The sequence below is a fragment of the Lactuca virosa genome, chromosome 6, assembly GCF_052849685.1.
Source record: "Lactuca virosa cultivar CGN04683 chromosome 6, Lactuca_virosa_CGN04683_v6, whole genome shotgun sequence".
Classification (NCBI taxonomy): domain Eukaryota; kingdom Viridiplantae; phylum Streptophyta; class Magnoliopsida; order Asterales; family Asteraceae; genus Lactuca; species Lactuca virosa.
Genome location: NC_136431.1, coordinates 219,875,076 through 219,891,663, shown reverse-complemented (window position 1 = coordinate 219,891,663; position 16,588 = coordinate 219,875,076). Strand labels below are relative to the sequence as shown.

Sequence of the window (16,588 nt, the reverse complement as noted above, 5' to 3'; positions counted from 1 at the left end):
GTTCGTTTATTCAACACTCTGTATGCAACCAAATTGTTGGAGTATCCCAAATATATTCCTTCATCAGCCTTAGCTTGAAATTTCGAAAGATTATCTTTGAGATTCATGATAAAACACCTGAAGCCAAACACATGAAAGAATTTGACATTAGGTTTTTGGTTATTTATGATTTCATACGGAGTGATATTGAAACGACGATGAATAAAAGATCTATTCTGAGTAAAGCATGTAGTCGAAACTGCTTCTGTCCATAGATATTGACGAAGATTCGCATATGTCAACATTGTTCTTGCTGCTTCGCATAGAGACCTATTCCTCCTTTCAACCACACCATTTTGCTATGGTGTATATGGTGATGAGAAATTATGCGAAATTCCTTTCTCAGTTAAGAACGAATCGAGCACATTATTTTTAAACTCCGAACCATTATCACTTTTGATTTTTCGAACTTTCTTTTTCAGACTTGTCTCAATTTTCTTTATAAACTCGATCATTGTTTGAGCGACTTCAGATTTTAATCTGAGAAAATACACCCAAGTGAATCGTGAAAAATCATCAACAATAACCAAAATGTACCGTTTCTTGTTGAGAGTTTCAACAGTTGATGGTCCACAAAGGTCAATATGAAGAAGTTCCAGCGGTTCAACAATTTTCGAATCTATGACAATTGGATGCCCTTTGCGATGTTGTTTTCCTTGTTTGCATGTTGCACACAAAGTATCATTATCAAACTTAAGAACAGGTAAACCTCGAACAAGATCGTCTAGCACCAACTTATTGAGATTTCGAAAGTTTAAATGTGATAAATGTCGATGCCATAGCCAGCTGACATCAGATGAAGCTTTCGAAAGCAAACAAACTAAGAGTTTCCCAACAATAGGTTTGATGTCAAGGGTGAACATATCGCCATATCTTTTTGATTTCGGCAACACTTCTTTTGTATCAACATTGGAGATGATACTTCCTTCTTCGTTAAACACAACTTGATTACCAGTGCCCATAACAAGTTGTGAAACACTTATCAAATTCTGTTGAAGACCTTCGACATAGGCAACACGATTTACAGTAAACTGTCCATTCGTTACTTTCCCATATCCTTTGACTTGACACTTGTGATTATTGTCGAACTTCACAACACCAGCATTTTCCAAGCTTCGAAAATCTCTCAAATTCTCCTTTCTTCCAGTCATGTGACGTGAGCAACCGCTATCAATATATCATTTCTCATCATATTGCTCGTCACACAGTACCTGTATTTATTAAAAGAATTTAGGTACCTAAGGCTGTTTGGGTCCTTGGTCATTAGTTTGAAAAAGCGAATGAAATTTTGAACCCAAACCCAATTTCGAACTTTAGTTTTGAAAGAGTCAATTAAGTCGACATCATCAGTTAAAGGTGCCGAAACATAATTTTTCGATAGTTTTGGATTTTCACTGATTTTCTTCTCATGTTTCTCAGTGTGTCTTTCCTTTGGGATTAGTTGCCATCTTTGAACTGGAGTATTTGACTCTTTCGAAGATGAACTTCCAGATGAAGTATCATTCAAATACTGTTCATATTCCTTATGGATTTGATGTTGAGAAAACTTTCCTGATTGATACTTTCTCCCTTTGTTTTCAAGCCAATGATTGATTCTTTTCTCCGCAGATGAACCTTTTGTGTACGATACTTTAGTGGCTTTGTGGATTGAAGGATTCGGAAAATTTGGTTCCTGTGGAATAAATTTTGCAGATTTTGTGGATTTATCATGCACAACTATCTGTTTGTTTGCAAACTTTCGAACGTTTTCAAAATTTCAATCAATCTCAAATTTTCGAACATAGTCAAATTTTCGAACATTCTCAAATTTTCGAACATTCTCAAAAGTTCGATTTGTTCTATTTGATGAAAATTGGTTTTGTTTGTTTTTTATTTTGAAAAGGATGAATTTGGAGTTGAAAACTTTGGTTGATTTTGTGATTGAAAATTCTTTTGTTGCACATTAGTTTGAAAAGTCTTTGAAGATGTGGATTTTGAAGATTTTGTTGAAGATTTTTCAGTATCAGACGAAATTGGTTGAGCGGGATTTTCCTTTTTATCTGAACAAGTTGAAATCTTTGTTTTCACTGATTTAGGCAACTCATTTTCAGACATTTTCTTGGTTGGTAAGTTTGACTGTTTTTCATTGGACACAACTTGCCAAAAAATTCTTTTTCGTGTCTGTCTTTTTGAAATTCCTTTTTCTTTCGAAAATTTTTCAACAAGATCCTTAAATTCTTGTGAATTAAGTTTCACATTTTCGTTTGTTTCATTAGATTCTTGTTTCAAAACCTCTTTTGTAATTTTTTGTTTATCAACTCATTTTCTTTGTGGTTTTTGTCTTTGAAAAACATACGAATTCTTTGTTAGATTGTTTTCGACTGTGCTTTGGTTTTAAAAGAATCTTTCGTCTGATGTTTTCTTGTTATCTTCTTCGACCATTTTGTTGAACTCAAGTTTGATGTTATCAACATTTCCAGTAGTAACAAACACTTGATTCGGAAATACAACATCATATGTGCACTTAAAATTTGGATACACAACAGTATTTGTTTCCAAATTATGAGCTCCTTTGTCATATACAATTTTGTCGAAATTTTCAGTGTCTTCATACACTTGATCAACAACAACCCTTGGAATGGATGTTTCATTCGACACATTCTTTTTGGACTCAGAATTCTTCGAATTATTCTTAACTTTTTCTTCATTCTCATCATCACTACTATCTGTTGGGCTGTCTCTTACACTCACATTATCAAAGTCACACACTTTCGAAGTAGAGGGTCTATCAGTGTTATCCTTAACCATCAAATCATCACAAATTTCTTTACCTTTTGACTTAGATGTGACATTAATGACAGATAACTGTGAACAATCGATACTTTCCTCCTCAATTTCACTGATTTCGCTAAAATTATCAGAATTATCATCAACATCAGCGAAATTTGATTGAGAGTCAAGTTTCGAATTCTCAGTTCTTTTCAAAATTTTGATTTGTTCACTTTTGGTCAAAGTATCATTCACTATCTCAACAAGTTCATCAGCATTCAAATATTCGTCTATCTTAACAATACCATAAGCAAATCGATTATCAGGCACTTTGTCGAATTCGACTATAGTTTTCTCACAGTCATAGGACAAATTATCAACTTTCTCTCTTTCGAAAACAAGAAAAGGCAATAATTTCCTATGTTGTTCTTTGCTAATGTCAGACGAATGATGCAATGATGTCAATTTAGCATACAAACGCTTTGCAGAATTACAGTAAATGTTTCTTTGAGCTAATAACAATCGAACATCCTTGTCTAGATTTTCCCTATCATTGTTTACATTATTCAATTGCATTTCCAAATACTCTACCCTGCTTCTTTTCGAATCTAACAATTTCTAGGTCTCTAGCAACTGGATGTTTAGTTTCTTAGCTTCATTACTAGCAGACACCACAATTGAATCAAAGTAAGCAACAGTATCATCAAATGCAATTATTTCATAATCATATGCTTGTAAAGAAATGTTAAAAGACTGAAGAATAGCACGTACCTTGGTTGTCATTGGTGATTTGTCTCCAGATTTGGTCATGAAACAGCGACCAGTCACCTTTTCGTCCTCATCCTCCTCAAACTTTGCGAACATAGCACCATGCGTAGGATTACGCATCTCTTCATCGCCAGATCTAGAAGACCAGATTTGATAAGTGCCATCCTCCTCTCCTTCACCCTGAGCAACCAAAGATAACCCTTTCGTCTTAGCACGTACTTCTTCCAATCTCTCAACATAATAAGTTTCGTCCTTGACCCTGTTCTTTTTCTCCTTTTTCTTACGAAGCATACAATCATTAGTCAAATGATTTGCCCCGTTGCAATAATGACAGTCAATGCCCGAATCTCCCTTAAGTTTCTTCTCAACTTTGGCTTAAGCTGATTCCAGTTATGCAGCTCCAGAGTTCCTCATCCAATCCGTTCAAGTAATCCTCTATTCGATCAGCCCACTGATCATAGTACTCCGGAATCAACATAGGAATCTTCGTAGAAGATCCTAACAGATGAGAAAATGAAGTCATTGTGTTCATATTGAAGTTCCTCATTAACGTACGGATGAGATTTTTCAGAAAAACTTGAAGAAACTTGAAATTGAATGATTGAAATGATCAGAAACTCAAAGACGATTACTCGATTACACAATTCAAACACAGAATCAAATAAAAACTGAAAATCAGAGATGATTTTCAGAATCTAACAGTGCGGAAACTTTTGAGACAAACTCGTGACTCAAAAACTAGTGATTCAATTGAAAATCAGATCTTAGCAGTATAGATTCCTGCTCTGATACCAATTGTAGAAGAATTGTAGAAGAGATTAATCGAGTATGAGAATCAAAATCAGAGTATGAATGAACACGAGAAGTAAATAAGGTATGGTTTAAGCTCTCATTACTTCCAATGAACACGGGTACAACTGATAATAGAAACCGGGAAAAACTCTATCATCTACTCTATGTTCAGCTCCTATTTATAAGAGGCTGAAAGTACAAAAAATATACTAAGGCTAGACATTCACGTTTCGTACAAACTGATGCCTTAGTAAAATACATAATGAACATACGAAAAAGACAATCACACAGATTCGACATATTACAATAAAATTCAACCCTACAGGACGAGAAGGCATCTTGTAAACCCTCAACCACCCCGTTGACACCAACGCAAAAAGTTGGCACCACGGTCTGGGATCCATTTCCCAATCCAACATTATTGATGTCTAGCCAATTCTTTACAAGATATATCAAGTTTTTCATTCAAAAACATATTTATTTAGAGCATCTCAACCATTCACACATCTAGAGTTCTCCAAAATTCCACCATCACAATATGTCAGCACTCAGCAATTGTGTGCTCACAGTCCTTGTAACATCCCAATAAACTGGATAGTGAGTCAAGTTTCAAAAGATGCAACTGGGTTTTTTTATCGTTATTTAATAGAGAAAAATAAAAGGAAATAGGTATGCCGTTTTAAGTACTTTTGGAAGAAATAACCACGTTGGGCTGAAAAGAATTTTACAACTAAGTTAATTAATATTTGGGCTTTAAAAACAATAATATAAACCAAAATTTTATTAGCCCAAAAATAATACAAGCTGAATAAATTAAATGTAAAGAAAAGAAATAATTAAATTTCTTCAAGCAAATAATGGCTGATTTTAGTGGCTAAAAAGTCAAAACTGACTATATCTTATTACGAAGAGGTAGGGGAAATTCAGAAGTGTGTGTGTTTAAGTGAGTGAGGGAGGGAGGGAAAATAAGAGTAAAAATGGTGCTGATCGGTGCTGCTAGGGCTGGCCACGGCGGTGGTTCGGAGGGTGGGTTGGCAGTGGCTGGAGATGACTCCAGTATGTCTGATTTCTGTAAAAACAGCCCCAGACACTTCGCACTTCTACAAATTTGACATTTTTGAAAGGTAATTCTTTATCCCAAAATAACTTGGTAAATACGAATTGAATTCTTTGACACATGCTAGTTGTACTCGCTCAAAATAACAAATGCCTTTAGACACTAGTCATAATTGAAATGTTATTTTAGAGCAATTAAACTTATTAAAAATCAAAACTGAGAACAATGTACATAGTTTGTGCGAAACCAAAACGAACTCATATATTTGGTATGTTATAGTTAATTTTTTTTTTAACAAAAAAATTATTGGTGATTTTAGTGTCACTAGGCCATTTTGGTATAATAGAATTTATAGATTACCAATAAAGTTTAATTTTTGATTTTATTTACAAGTTAAGAGGTGCAAAGTGCACGTTTTTACACAACCAAATGACGGTGGTCAAGGGGACAACTCACCGTTCAGAAATTTATTTCATTTAGGAAAGTAGTATGAAAATTATTATTTTCAAATAGTATTTTCTGATAATTAACTTGAAACCATCATTCATTATTTATGGGATAAAATCAACACTTAATGTTTATTGATCTTATCTTTGGTAATCAAAATCTGATTTCTATAAACCCTAATTTGTGGGCTCATGTCAGTGTCTTGATACATAATTGTTCCTTGAAGGATTATTTACATAATTTGGACTTCGTGTAACTCAAACATAAGGCTGAAATATCATATTCAGAAAGTGGTTACACGATCCTTCAAACATATCCAAAATTCATATCAATTTCAGAAACATTTTTATCCTTCCGAACCTAACAAAAATGACACCCTCACATCTTGAATACTACAAATGATTTCTTTTATTAGTTGATAAATATATTGAATTTTAGGTAATATCCTTGTTTTATGGGAGACTAGTTTGGTTATATGGCCTTTTGAAGAAGAAGCCAAACAGACATGGACAGAAGCCACAATACATTGTCTCTAATTAGGGTCATATGGGCCTCAATGCTCATATGCATTAGTCACATTATTTTAATCATCACTTTTTGTTATTATGCCCATTGATTGACGTATTATTGATAAATATAAGTATATAATTCAATATCAAGAGTTTACAAATCATATATAAAATTCTCAAATTAAACCATCTAGATGCACGACGTTTAACAAGTATTAATGTGATGTGGAAAAAGAAAAAATGTAAATCTTAATTATTTTATATTTTTTTTAACAACAAACTAATCTATTCTTAAATTACCATATATGATCCAACAAGTCTTGAACCTAGAATCTCTCAATTGAGAGTTCCTTACGGCTAGGCTGAACGCATTTTAAGATAGGATCATTAAACGAATAAAACTACTTTTTGTTGTTTGTTCTTTTTGTTTATAAATGCTCTTTTTGTGATATATTGAGAGTTACAAAATATTTAACCTTACAAACTATGAACTTAACATTTTATATTTGGCTTATTTGTTGTGTTGGGAATTAATTCTATGATTCATATCCAACAATTATACTCTATCAAAGCTTAAAGCTTCGAACATTAAAACTTTAGAAGAAAAAAAAAAGTTGAGCTTCACAAGATAGTGGTGATAATAATCCACACATAATATAACTATATCATGTAAAAAATGTCTTGATTCATATCTATTTTTAATCTATCATTCTCTAAAAATAGTAAAGTATAAGAACACAACATAATTGTTTCTTATGATTAAATGTTTTTTTTTTTTTGCCTTAGTAAAAGTATGTAAATCTTATCGGAACAAATGGTTATATTATTGAATCAATTATTGATATGCAATGAATGACAATTGGAATGTTTTTCCTTTTCTGAAACAAAATCAGAATCATGAAATTGACAACTCAAAACAGAATTTGAATTATTTTTTCTCTCATACTTCTACATGATGGAAGCTGAATAGATATCCTCTTCTGTAAAAGTTAGATTCTTCATATGTATTTATCTAAATAATATATACTTATTATCCTCATCAAATAAATGTCGTTTTTTTTTGTGCTTTTATGAGAAAAAAATACATTTCTAAGAAAACAGAATATGTGTCAATTCATGTACTTTGATGAGTTTCTAAGTACAAATAGTTAGTAAACTTTTTAATAAAATATAACATTTTGGCTAAGAAATCATTAAGAGACCGATAATAACATTTTCACACTATCTAAAGTTATGTTTGGTGGACTAGCTAAAATACTGGTTGTTAGCTTATGAAAATTTTCATTTGGTAAAACTGTCTGATAATCGTTACGTTTTATATGTATACTTTTGTTTGTTAATCATTATGTATGATCCAAGGAAAACTTGTTATTTTGGGGAATGAATTGATCTCAAACTTTGAAATGAGTGGTATCATACAACTGTACTTAAACTTCATTTGAAGTTGAAGAGGATGAAAAAAGATGAAATGGAAGCCATGAGGTTTTGAACTAAACATTTCAGGAAGTTTGGTTTTGTACACGTCCATGACACTTTCAAAAGCTATAATCTTTTGTTCAAAGCTTCCTACTTTGAATTAATTCGAGAAATAAACATCTATCATATAATTAGGGCACACAATGATTCAGAGTACACCTCCATATCTGAGTTGGATAGGTAAGAGGGGGGGAGACATAGTCGGTATTTCATCCTTCGATCGACATGGTATCATATTGTTGACTTGGGTTGAAAAGGATAGTCGAAGATTCCATCCAAACAAGTACGGTATAGACAATAGTCAATGATGATGATGTCTTTTTGATAAACTAGTTGAGTTTGAGGACTTATAGTGTACAAAAAAATGAAAGTGGCCAAATTTGCATATGGAGAACACTTGGTTATCAATAAAAGATGTAGCTATTACATGTAAAAAAATGTTTATTGAACATATTTGTCAATTTAATGATATATGATGTACAAAAAAAAAGTGATTAAATATGTACATGAAGAACACTTGGTTATCCTCCCAAGTCTTTAAGTGTAAAGATTAGGTAAAGAATATCGAAGATTTTAGATACAATATTTTTTTAATCATCACAAAGATAGTCATCCTTTAAAAGATGAAATGAAGACAATGTTTAGAAACTAATGTTTTAAAAACCAGGTCGAATCGGCCGGTTGGATCGGGTCCGGGGAATATAGTGCTTCAACTAATAACAGTTTTAAGCCTATTTATGGACCGGAACAAACCAGATAGATTTTACAAAAACCTGGTTGAACTGGTTATACTGAATCATTAAAAAGCCTCTATTGAATCGGTTTTGATGAGCAAGCGGCAATGTCTTTTATTAAGATGAAGTTGATACTAAATTTCACTTACTAAACAATTCTGAGATTGATACATTTAAAACTCCAATGTCTCAAAACCCATAATTTGGTTTGATCATGATACATTTATATTCATAATCCATCTAATAAGATTATATATTGTTTTGGTGTTATACTTTATGTTTCCTTCTGATAAATCTAGATTGTTGTAAAACTCATTGTTATGCGTTTTTTTTTTAATTTATATATATGTAGGAAAATTCTAGAAACCGGTTCAACTAAAAAACCGGTTTGTTAAAACATTGCTAGAAATATTAACAATTCTTTTCAATAATCATAAAACCCGAAAAAACATATAAACTGGAATTATGGAAGCAAATTGCAATAAATCTTACGTAATAAGATACACAAGAGTTGTTACAAAACACATTTATTTCGAGTTAAAAAAGAATATCATGTTTATGATCAACCCCATGTTTATTTAAATTTGAAATTTGAAATCATTCAACAGGAAGGGAAAAAAATCCGAGCCACTTACACAACTTTGACTTCGAATCCTCTTCCATCATTTTCTTTTTTAAAAAGAAAAAGGTCAAGTCGTGGCATGACTCATGAGCATGTTTACATATCTTTTACATAGATATTAAAGCTCGTTGCCATTTAATAACCTTAATTTTAAAATAAAATACAAAATTAGAAAGTTGAGCAATCTATGATGTATACTTAGAAGTTTAGTGACATCAACCCTAACTAAAATATCACAGAATCAAAATCAACAATAATATAATCAATAACAACAGAACTTAATTTAATTTTTTTCGTTACATATGATAGAAAAAAAATAAAATAAAATCTTATTATGGTGTTATTGTATGAATATGATGTGATTTGATTCATGGCTTGTGGACTTTGTAACCGAATACTCTTGGAACATATTCCTGCAACGTTGTCTTTTGTGGCTTCAAGTGTCCATACGTTAAAAAGAACAAGTGAGGAAATGTTGTCCCAAAAAAAGCTCCATCAAGGTCTTATTATTTTACATCTTGTTAAAGAAAAACATTTCCACAAACATAAAATATTTAAAAAAGAAGTTAAAAAAGGATACTATCTTGAAACCTGAACTGAGGGGTAAAAATGTCTTGACATTTAGGGCAGTAAATTTTGACACTTGTCTGGCGTGAGATGTCAGATTGACCAACAGGAAGACAGGGTTGACCAGAACAGAAGACTCTTGGACATCTTCCGAATTCTGTGTTTTTGTATTTCTCAAGCTATCATCAAAGATTATTATTATTTACTGTATTAATTTTGAAGAAAAATAAAAATTTTTAAATACTTCTTACCATAGCAGCTAATCCTTTTGTTGTCAAGATAAATCTGACATGTATCAGACCATATAGAGTCTCTGCTGCTGATTCAATCTGTTCAATTTGTTCCTCTGAAAAGGAATCGCCATGAGAGGATTCAGAGTCCAAGATGAGATCAAGGGCATGATCGTAAAATGGAACTTGGTTGCTTAATCCACATAGATTAAAATCATCTTGAATATAGTCATCATCAACCTCACAGAAGAATTCATTGCCACGTAGACTGCAAAACCATGAAATCCAAGATGTTTCCTCCCCATCTGAACCACTAACATCTGATTCCTCCTCCTCACTGTCTGTTTCGGATTCCTCTACCACTTTTTCCTCTCCTACATATCCATATAAATGTTATTAAAGGATGAAAATCAAGTATGTTACTTTTCCATTGTCAACCATTCCCATAACAGGTCTGCAACTAAAATCAAATGGAAGAGCTGCGTAATCTACTTCTCATGTTCACAACATAACAAATAGATTCATCTCGTTCTTCATATTCTATCATCTAAACAAAAGACTGCAATTTCACATGAAGAAAACTGCCTCATATTGATATTACCAATATTTGATGCAGTTCAATGAGCTCATTTGGTTACCAAAAGCATACAATCGTACGAAAACAGATAAATGGCTAAAACCATAAGTATAACCTACGAAATCGGCTTTTTTAACAATGATATTGCACGAATCTCGAGAGAGAGGGAGAAAAGAAAAACCTTTAGTCGGTTTCTTATCGGGATAAGATGACACAGAGAGCCTGGAGTCCCCAGCTGATAAACGGTCTTTGTTACGATCTTTTCCATCCATTCGTGATCCCCCTTCGCCTCCAATCGAAGCCATGGCCGTTTCCGTTTTCGCCTTCGATCCTCCTCCACCTCTCTCCCTGTACATTTTATCCTTCTTCCCTGTCTCTATCTCGTTGAAAAAACAAAGCCTAATCCTTCAGCAGGCAATATGATTTTGAGATGGAGAAATTAGGGTTTTGGGTGTAATTGGTGATGGAAAAGAAAGGAAGTAAAATTCATTGTCTCACTCGGAAATTGACGTTTGAGGGATTGAGTTTAACAAGTGCGTTTATATGTACATGATGGCGTCGGCGGAGGGATTATACCGGCGGGAGCACAGAAGGGATAGGGAGAAATCGTATCGTGTGCGAAGTTCGCCCTAGGAGGATTCTTGCAAATTCATGGACATTAAGAAAACAGTCGTTGGGTAAGTCAAGAAGTCATTGATTATCGTTAGTGATATCTAATCACAAAATTACTAAAAATGGAAACCTAACACACTAAAACTAAATAATTTATTTATTTGTTTATTTTAAATGTGTGAAAAATTAACTTTCAGTTTTATAAAAGTGGTCTCACGAAAGATAGCTTTTTCTTGACAAAAATAATTTCATGAATATTTTCTGAATTTTATTAATTTTGCAAAACAACTTCACATATTAATGCATTGATTCTTGGGATACATGATTTCACGAATAACTACCGTAATTTTACGAAACACCAAGAAAATTAGAGCTGGTAACGGGTCGAATTGGATTGGATTCGAGTTCAACCCACTTAATAATTGGGTTGAAGATTTCAACTAAATCATGTTTATTTATATTGGTTGATATTTTGAACCAAACCCAATCTTTTCACATTTTTATAAAGTTGACTTGTTTATATATTTCTCAATCCAACCTATTAATTATATGGGTTAAACATTGATAACCCAACCCAACCTTTCAAAATTCGTCTTTTATATCGTTATGAAGCACTGTTTTTTTCATTATCATTATAAAGTACGTTTTTTGTACAACATGTTGCTGAAATATGAAGCTTTAAGGACGTTTGAATACACAAGAATTTAATAAATTGTGTTTTCGTTTTCAATTGAGTCTGATACTCTAAATATCGTCTTATTCACCAAATACGGAATTCGAACAATTTCTTATCTATACGTATAAAAGAGTTAACAACTTCAAATAAACTAATAAAATAATCTTATATCTACAAATCTGCCTCCAATCAATATGTTTTAACTGTATTTTATAATATCAATCCAAAATTATGTTGCTATTTTTATTTATTTAATCCAGGCTTTCTGCAAAATTGTGCAAAGTTCGCAACTCCTAGTTGAGTACATAGAAGAAGCATTAATGGATAAATGAGATAAAAGACAAAATGGTGGATGAACCAAAATCGATATGAATATAAAAACCATATTACTAAAATAACAATCTAATTTACACATCATTACAGATTAAAAAAACACACCCCAAAAAAGCAGAAATCTACCAAATTTGAAAGAAAAAAAAAAGTAGGGAAGAGGCTTTGACTTTTCAAACATCAGCAAAGTATTTCTCTTCAGCATCATAATTAGCTTCCTTCATCCAATGATCATCCAATGTCTCATCTTCATCTATACTCAAGTAATTAAAATGTTCATCATCTTCACCTGCAAGAAACTTTTGTTGCATCACATGTGTAAACTGATCCATTCGATCTTCCATCTCTTCGGTTGATAATATACTTGTAGCTTCTGATGATTGTGCATTGACTAAATTACCCTTGTCATCTGGGAGAACCTAAAAGAACAAAAACCAACCATGTTCAAGAACCATTTTATTATCATAATCAAATACAACTTTCAAGATTATCATCATATTCTTTAAGACCCGACAATAAGAAACAACAAATCACAAGGTATTTCAATAAACATAAAGAAAAGAATTACCTCACGTTGATGCATCTTTCCATTAACATTAGCATCACCATCATTTCCTTCCTCCATTTCCTCTTCCTCTTCCTCTTCTTCTTCTTCTTCCTCTTGTTCTTCTTGTTGTCTCTCATTCCCCACCCACTCTCTTTCATCAACACCCAATCTCTGCTGTTCCCTCCTAATCTTCTCCACCAAAAGTGCTTCCTCAGCCCTCCTTATCAATGTCTCCGACCACCTTTCTCCAGGCCTAGCCATGCGTCTTCCACTTTGGTCTTGAAATTTCCCCACAAATTCATGGTGCAGATAAGGTTCTCTATCCCTCATTGCATCCTCAGAGAAGAATTTCCCATCAAACATCAGTTTATCCATGTAAGCACGCCTCCGATTCTTTACCTTTGCAGATCTTGATTTCAAATCCAAGGATGTTGGATTAATCAAGCTTCGGAGATGATTTAGATGCCAATTGATTTCATAATCATCACTTAATGTATCGAATTCCTTAAGCTCTTCCAATGTTAGTAGTGATCCATAGCGCTCTGAATATGCATACAAGATGAATGTAAATTAACAATAGCAAACTTTAAAGCATGAACAAATTTCATAACTAAGTTAGGTTATACAGATAACCAATGCCTTAAACTAACAACTGCAATATATCAAACATATTATATGAAGTGAACAAACTTCATGGTTTTGTGTCTATAGAAGTGAATTCGTAAAGGTAACGAATGTAAACTCTAATTCGATATTGATCAAGCAATTAAAAGTAGAGGAGAAAAACAAGTGATCGGGTAATACTGAAATATAAATTTGAAGAAAGAATTAGAGATGGGTAATAGGAAATTGAAATTACCTAAAAACACAGGGACGTCGCGGGAGTAAAGATCTTGGAGGATAGATTTACGTTGTGAAGGAAGGAGAGCGGAGGATTGTTGAGCCCTAGGAAAGTAGAGGTTCTCCAAATGAGACAATCTCTCCATCGTCGATTCCATTGAAGCGCTGTCTCTGCTACTAGTAGTATCTGTCTTCTCCGACATGGCCACACCGGTCTCCTCCATCTGCAATTAACCTTGCTCCGCCGTAGAATCGTAGAAATAGATTATGGAAGTCGGTTTGGGCGAAACGAGTAATTTCTTGATCGAGATTAGTTGACTGACGTAGGAGTCGTAGAAAATCATTAGACTATAATAAGGTTTTTTTTTTTTTTAAGATTTAGGAAAAGCAATTTAAGATTTTTTTTAAGATAGCCAAAACAATATTTAAAATAAAAAATCTAAAATGTTTAAATATAATAATTTTTTAAAAGTTTTTTATTTTAAATATCTTCAAAAATTAATTTCATAATAAAAAAATTATATTATAATTTTAATCTACAAAAATTACAAACAAATCTACAAAATAATAAATTTAGGTTTTTATTCGGAAAAAAAAATCTTTTTTTATGTTAAGGATTTTCAAAGGTTATTTTCCTAGCAAAAGAGAGTTTTGATGGTGTAAAATGGTTTTTTTTGAAGTTTTCTAGAGAGTGTTTTTTTATACGGGATATTATTTATGGCCATTTTGCAAAAAGTTTACCTAATTTCGCATTCTGTTTAGCGATTTCTAAGCCCATTTAATGATTTCGTAACCCATTTAACGATTAGATACTCTCCATCTGAGAAATTGATAGTGTTCTATCTTTAACTTTGCCTAAATCCTTTGAAAGACTCTTAATGAAATTTATACATTTTGTCTATTTTCTCTAGAATTTATCATTATTATATATATATATATATATATATATATATATATATATATATATATATATATCCTTCTTCTAATAAAAGACTCCTAAAAATGTCACATGACACTTTTCTGTCACTATACTTTCCACATGTCATCTGTATGTGAACTTCTTTTTTGGTTTTCCCGCTCACCCTTAAAAGCTCACCCTTAAAATTATACATGGTCATCCCTTAATCACAGTTGTATTTCCAAAAATTTCGCCTCTCTCTTTGGAAACCAAATAAAATCTGTCAGTTTGAAATTCAAAAGATAAATATCTCTTCTCAACATCATCGCTCCTACACCAGTACTGGCCTTCTTCTCCTCCACCACTACTGGTTTCATTTGCCTTCTTCTCTACCACAACACCATCACTGCTTTGCCTCATTGTCGTTGCTCTTCCTCCTTCATATCTCTCTCTTAACTAATTATGATTAACAGTAATATCTATACAAGGTCTCGGTAATATCCTCTCTCTCTCTCTCTCTCTCTCTCTCTCTCTCTAATCTTAGAAGCACGCAGTGTTGAAGTTGGTCTTTTGATGAAGATAGTTACCCAACCAAAAAAATAAGAAATTCATTGCTGAATAATCTGTTGAAGGTCTTTGTATTTTGCTGTAATTCCCACCTTTTCCTTATTGTTGCAAGGATCCCCTGTCGCTACAACACCACCGTCGACGATAACACTGCACCATCCTCGCGCCACTGTTGCCACCATCGCCACCCACCATCCATCTTACCCTAAATCGTCGTTCTTACCGGTCACTATCTTCAAGGTCTTCCTTAATCATGGTTTGTCTCAATTGCCTCAAGCAAACCCCAAGCTACTAAGGTGAGATGATTATGTATTTGTTTTTTTGACTTTATGATACTGATGTAATCGTGGGTTTGCAATTTTTTAAGGTTTGTGATTGTGATTTTTTTTTCCGATATAGGTGTCTATCGAGGTAAGTTTGTCACCTGAGTATATACTCCTTGCTTGGCTACTGTGTTCCTAAGATTACTTATTGCTTAAATATTTCAAACAACCGGTTTCTACTAGAAAGTCCAACCCCTTTCAAATCTGAATCATAATCTGCCTTTTTCATTGAAAGAACATGCTTCCATTTTTCGTCTATGATATGTTTTTATCCTTTTATTAAGGGTTTTTTCCCTTTGCGGATTTAAGCTTAAATGTATTCCTTTTGTTTTGATTTTCATATTATGTGTCATTCATTTGGTGGATGTGAAGCAGACTTGCAAAAGGAATTGCTCTTGTATAGGTTATACAAGTTTAGACCTCAGAAAAGGTGGAAGCTGATGTTTGTTATGGTTTGATGATATAATCGATATTTGGATGTATGATGAACAATAACTTCACATATGCCTGCTTCTAAACTACCAAGTTAGGCTTCTCTTCTCCATCTCCATCTCTGTTATTAAAGCCTTAATTGTGTTATATTTAGTTGTTTGATAGTGTTTTCAATCAATTTTTATCAAATATTATCTTGATTGATATGTTACCTCTTAATTGGTCAATCCTTCTAAACCTCTAATTTTGGTCAACATGTCATAGCAGATGATGTAGATGGAACATGAGGTCGTTGGAGGAACATCATCCCAGGTATACTTACATTTAATAATTGGTCAAATTAAGAAGTTTTGAGTTTTTTTAGGTGGATGATTTTTTTTCTTGTATGTAAATTGGTTATTACTTATTTTCTTCATTTGCATTTAAAAGAAAATTTTCTTATTGTATGTGTTTTTTTAGGTGTTGATATGATGGAATTGAAGAAAGTATGAAATGGATGATGTTATTAGATTGATAAAAAAAAAACTTTTTGTTTTATCTGATGGAAGGGAATCAACGATTTATATTCATTTATTTGAAAAGGAAGTATTCCTGCAAATGAGTAAATTTTTCTGTCAAATTATCATAATACCCTTTGGCTGTAAATTGCATTAGAATATAATATTCCAACTTTGATGTGCTATGATTTTGTTGCAAACCATTGTGTATTTTGCAAGTTTGGTTTATTCTCTAAAATTTCCCCATTCCATTTGTGTTACAAATATGGTCCCCGACACATGTAAAATGACTATTGTGCC

The 16,588-nt window shown here is 32.7% G+C and overlaps 2 protein-coding genes and 1 long non-coding RNA gene across 3 annotated transcripts; 1 reads left to right on the top strand and 2 right to left on the bottom strand.

Moving 5' to 3' along the window:
- Positions 1-9,430: 9,430 nt before the first annotated feature.
- On the bottom strand, positions 9,431-11,250 carry LOC145119972 (casein kinase II subunit beta-1-like). The gene is made up of 4 exons (XM_079055757.1): positions 10,748-11,250; positions 10,011-10,363; positions 9,773-9,938; positions 9,431-9,694 (listed from the first exon to the last, which is right to left on the bottom strand). Exons 1-4 carry the CDS (start codon positions 10,920-10,922, stop codon positions 9,561-9,563), a joined length of 828 nt encoding a protein of 275 aa, XP_078911883.1. The 5' UTR covers positions 10,923-11,250; the 3' UTR covers positions 9,431-9,560.
- A 973-nt stretch (positions 11,251-12,223) lies between these two features.
- On the bottom strand, positions 12,224-13,902 carry LOC145122864 (coiled-coil protein). Its single transcript, XM_079058426.1, has 3 exons — positions 13,591-13,902; positions 12,753-13,273; positions 12,224-12,603 (listed from the first exon to the last, which is right to left on the bottom strand). The coding sequence occupies exons 1-3, from the start codon at positions 13,793-13,795 to the stop codon at positions 12,358-12,360; spliced, it is 972 nt and encodes a 323-aa protein (XP_078914552.1). The 5' UTR covers positions 13,796-13,902; the 3' UTR covers positions 12,224-12,357.
- Positions 13,903-15,650: 1,748 nt separating this feature from the next.
- On the top strand, positions 15,651-16,336 carry LOC145119973 (uncharacterized). The gene is made up of 3 exons (XR_013714068.1): positions 15,651-15,884; positions 16,059-16,103; positions 16,251-16,336. It is a non-coding gene; the product is annotated as an uncharacterized LOC145119973 (long non-coding RNA).
- The last annotated feature ends 252 nt before the right edge of the window (positions 16,337-16,588 follow it).

Bases quoted from the DNA above. Each gene is read 5' to 3' on its own strand.
- LOC145119972 (XM_079055757.1), bottom strand. From the start codon at position 10,922: ATGTACAGGGAGAGAGGTGGAGGAGGATCGAAGGCGAAAACGGAAACG. The intron at 10,364-10,747 runs GTTTTTCTTTTC...ATGGATATGTAG, and splicing joins CGATAAGAAACCGACTAAAG to GAGAGGAAAAAGTGGTAGAG. The intron at 9,695-9,772 runs GTATCCTTTTTT...TAAAATAATAAG, and splicing joins TCAGTTCAGGTTTCAAGATA to ACCTTGATGGAGCTTTTTTT.
- LOC145122864 (XM_079058426.1), bottom strand. From the start codon at position 13,795: ATGGAGGAGACCGGTGTGGCCATGTCGGAGAAGACAGATACTACTAGT. The intron at 13,274-13,590 runs GTAATTTCAATT...ATGCATATTCAG, and splicing joins CGACGTCCCTGTGTTTTTAG to AGCGCTATGGATCACTACTA. The intron at 12,604-12,752 runs GTAATTCTTTTC...TTGTTCTTTTAG, and splicing joins GAAAGATGCATCAACGTGAG to GTTCTCCCAGATGACAAGGG.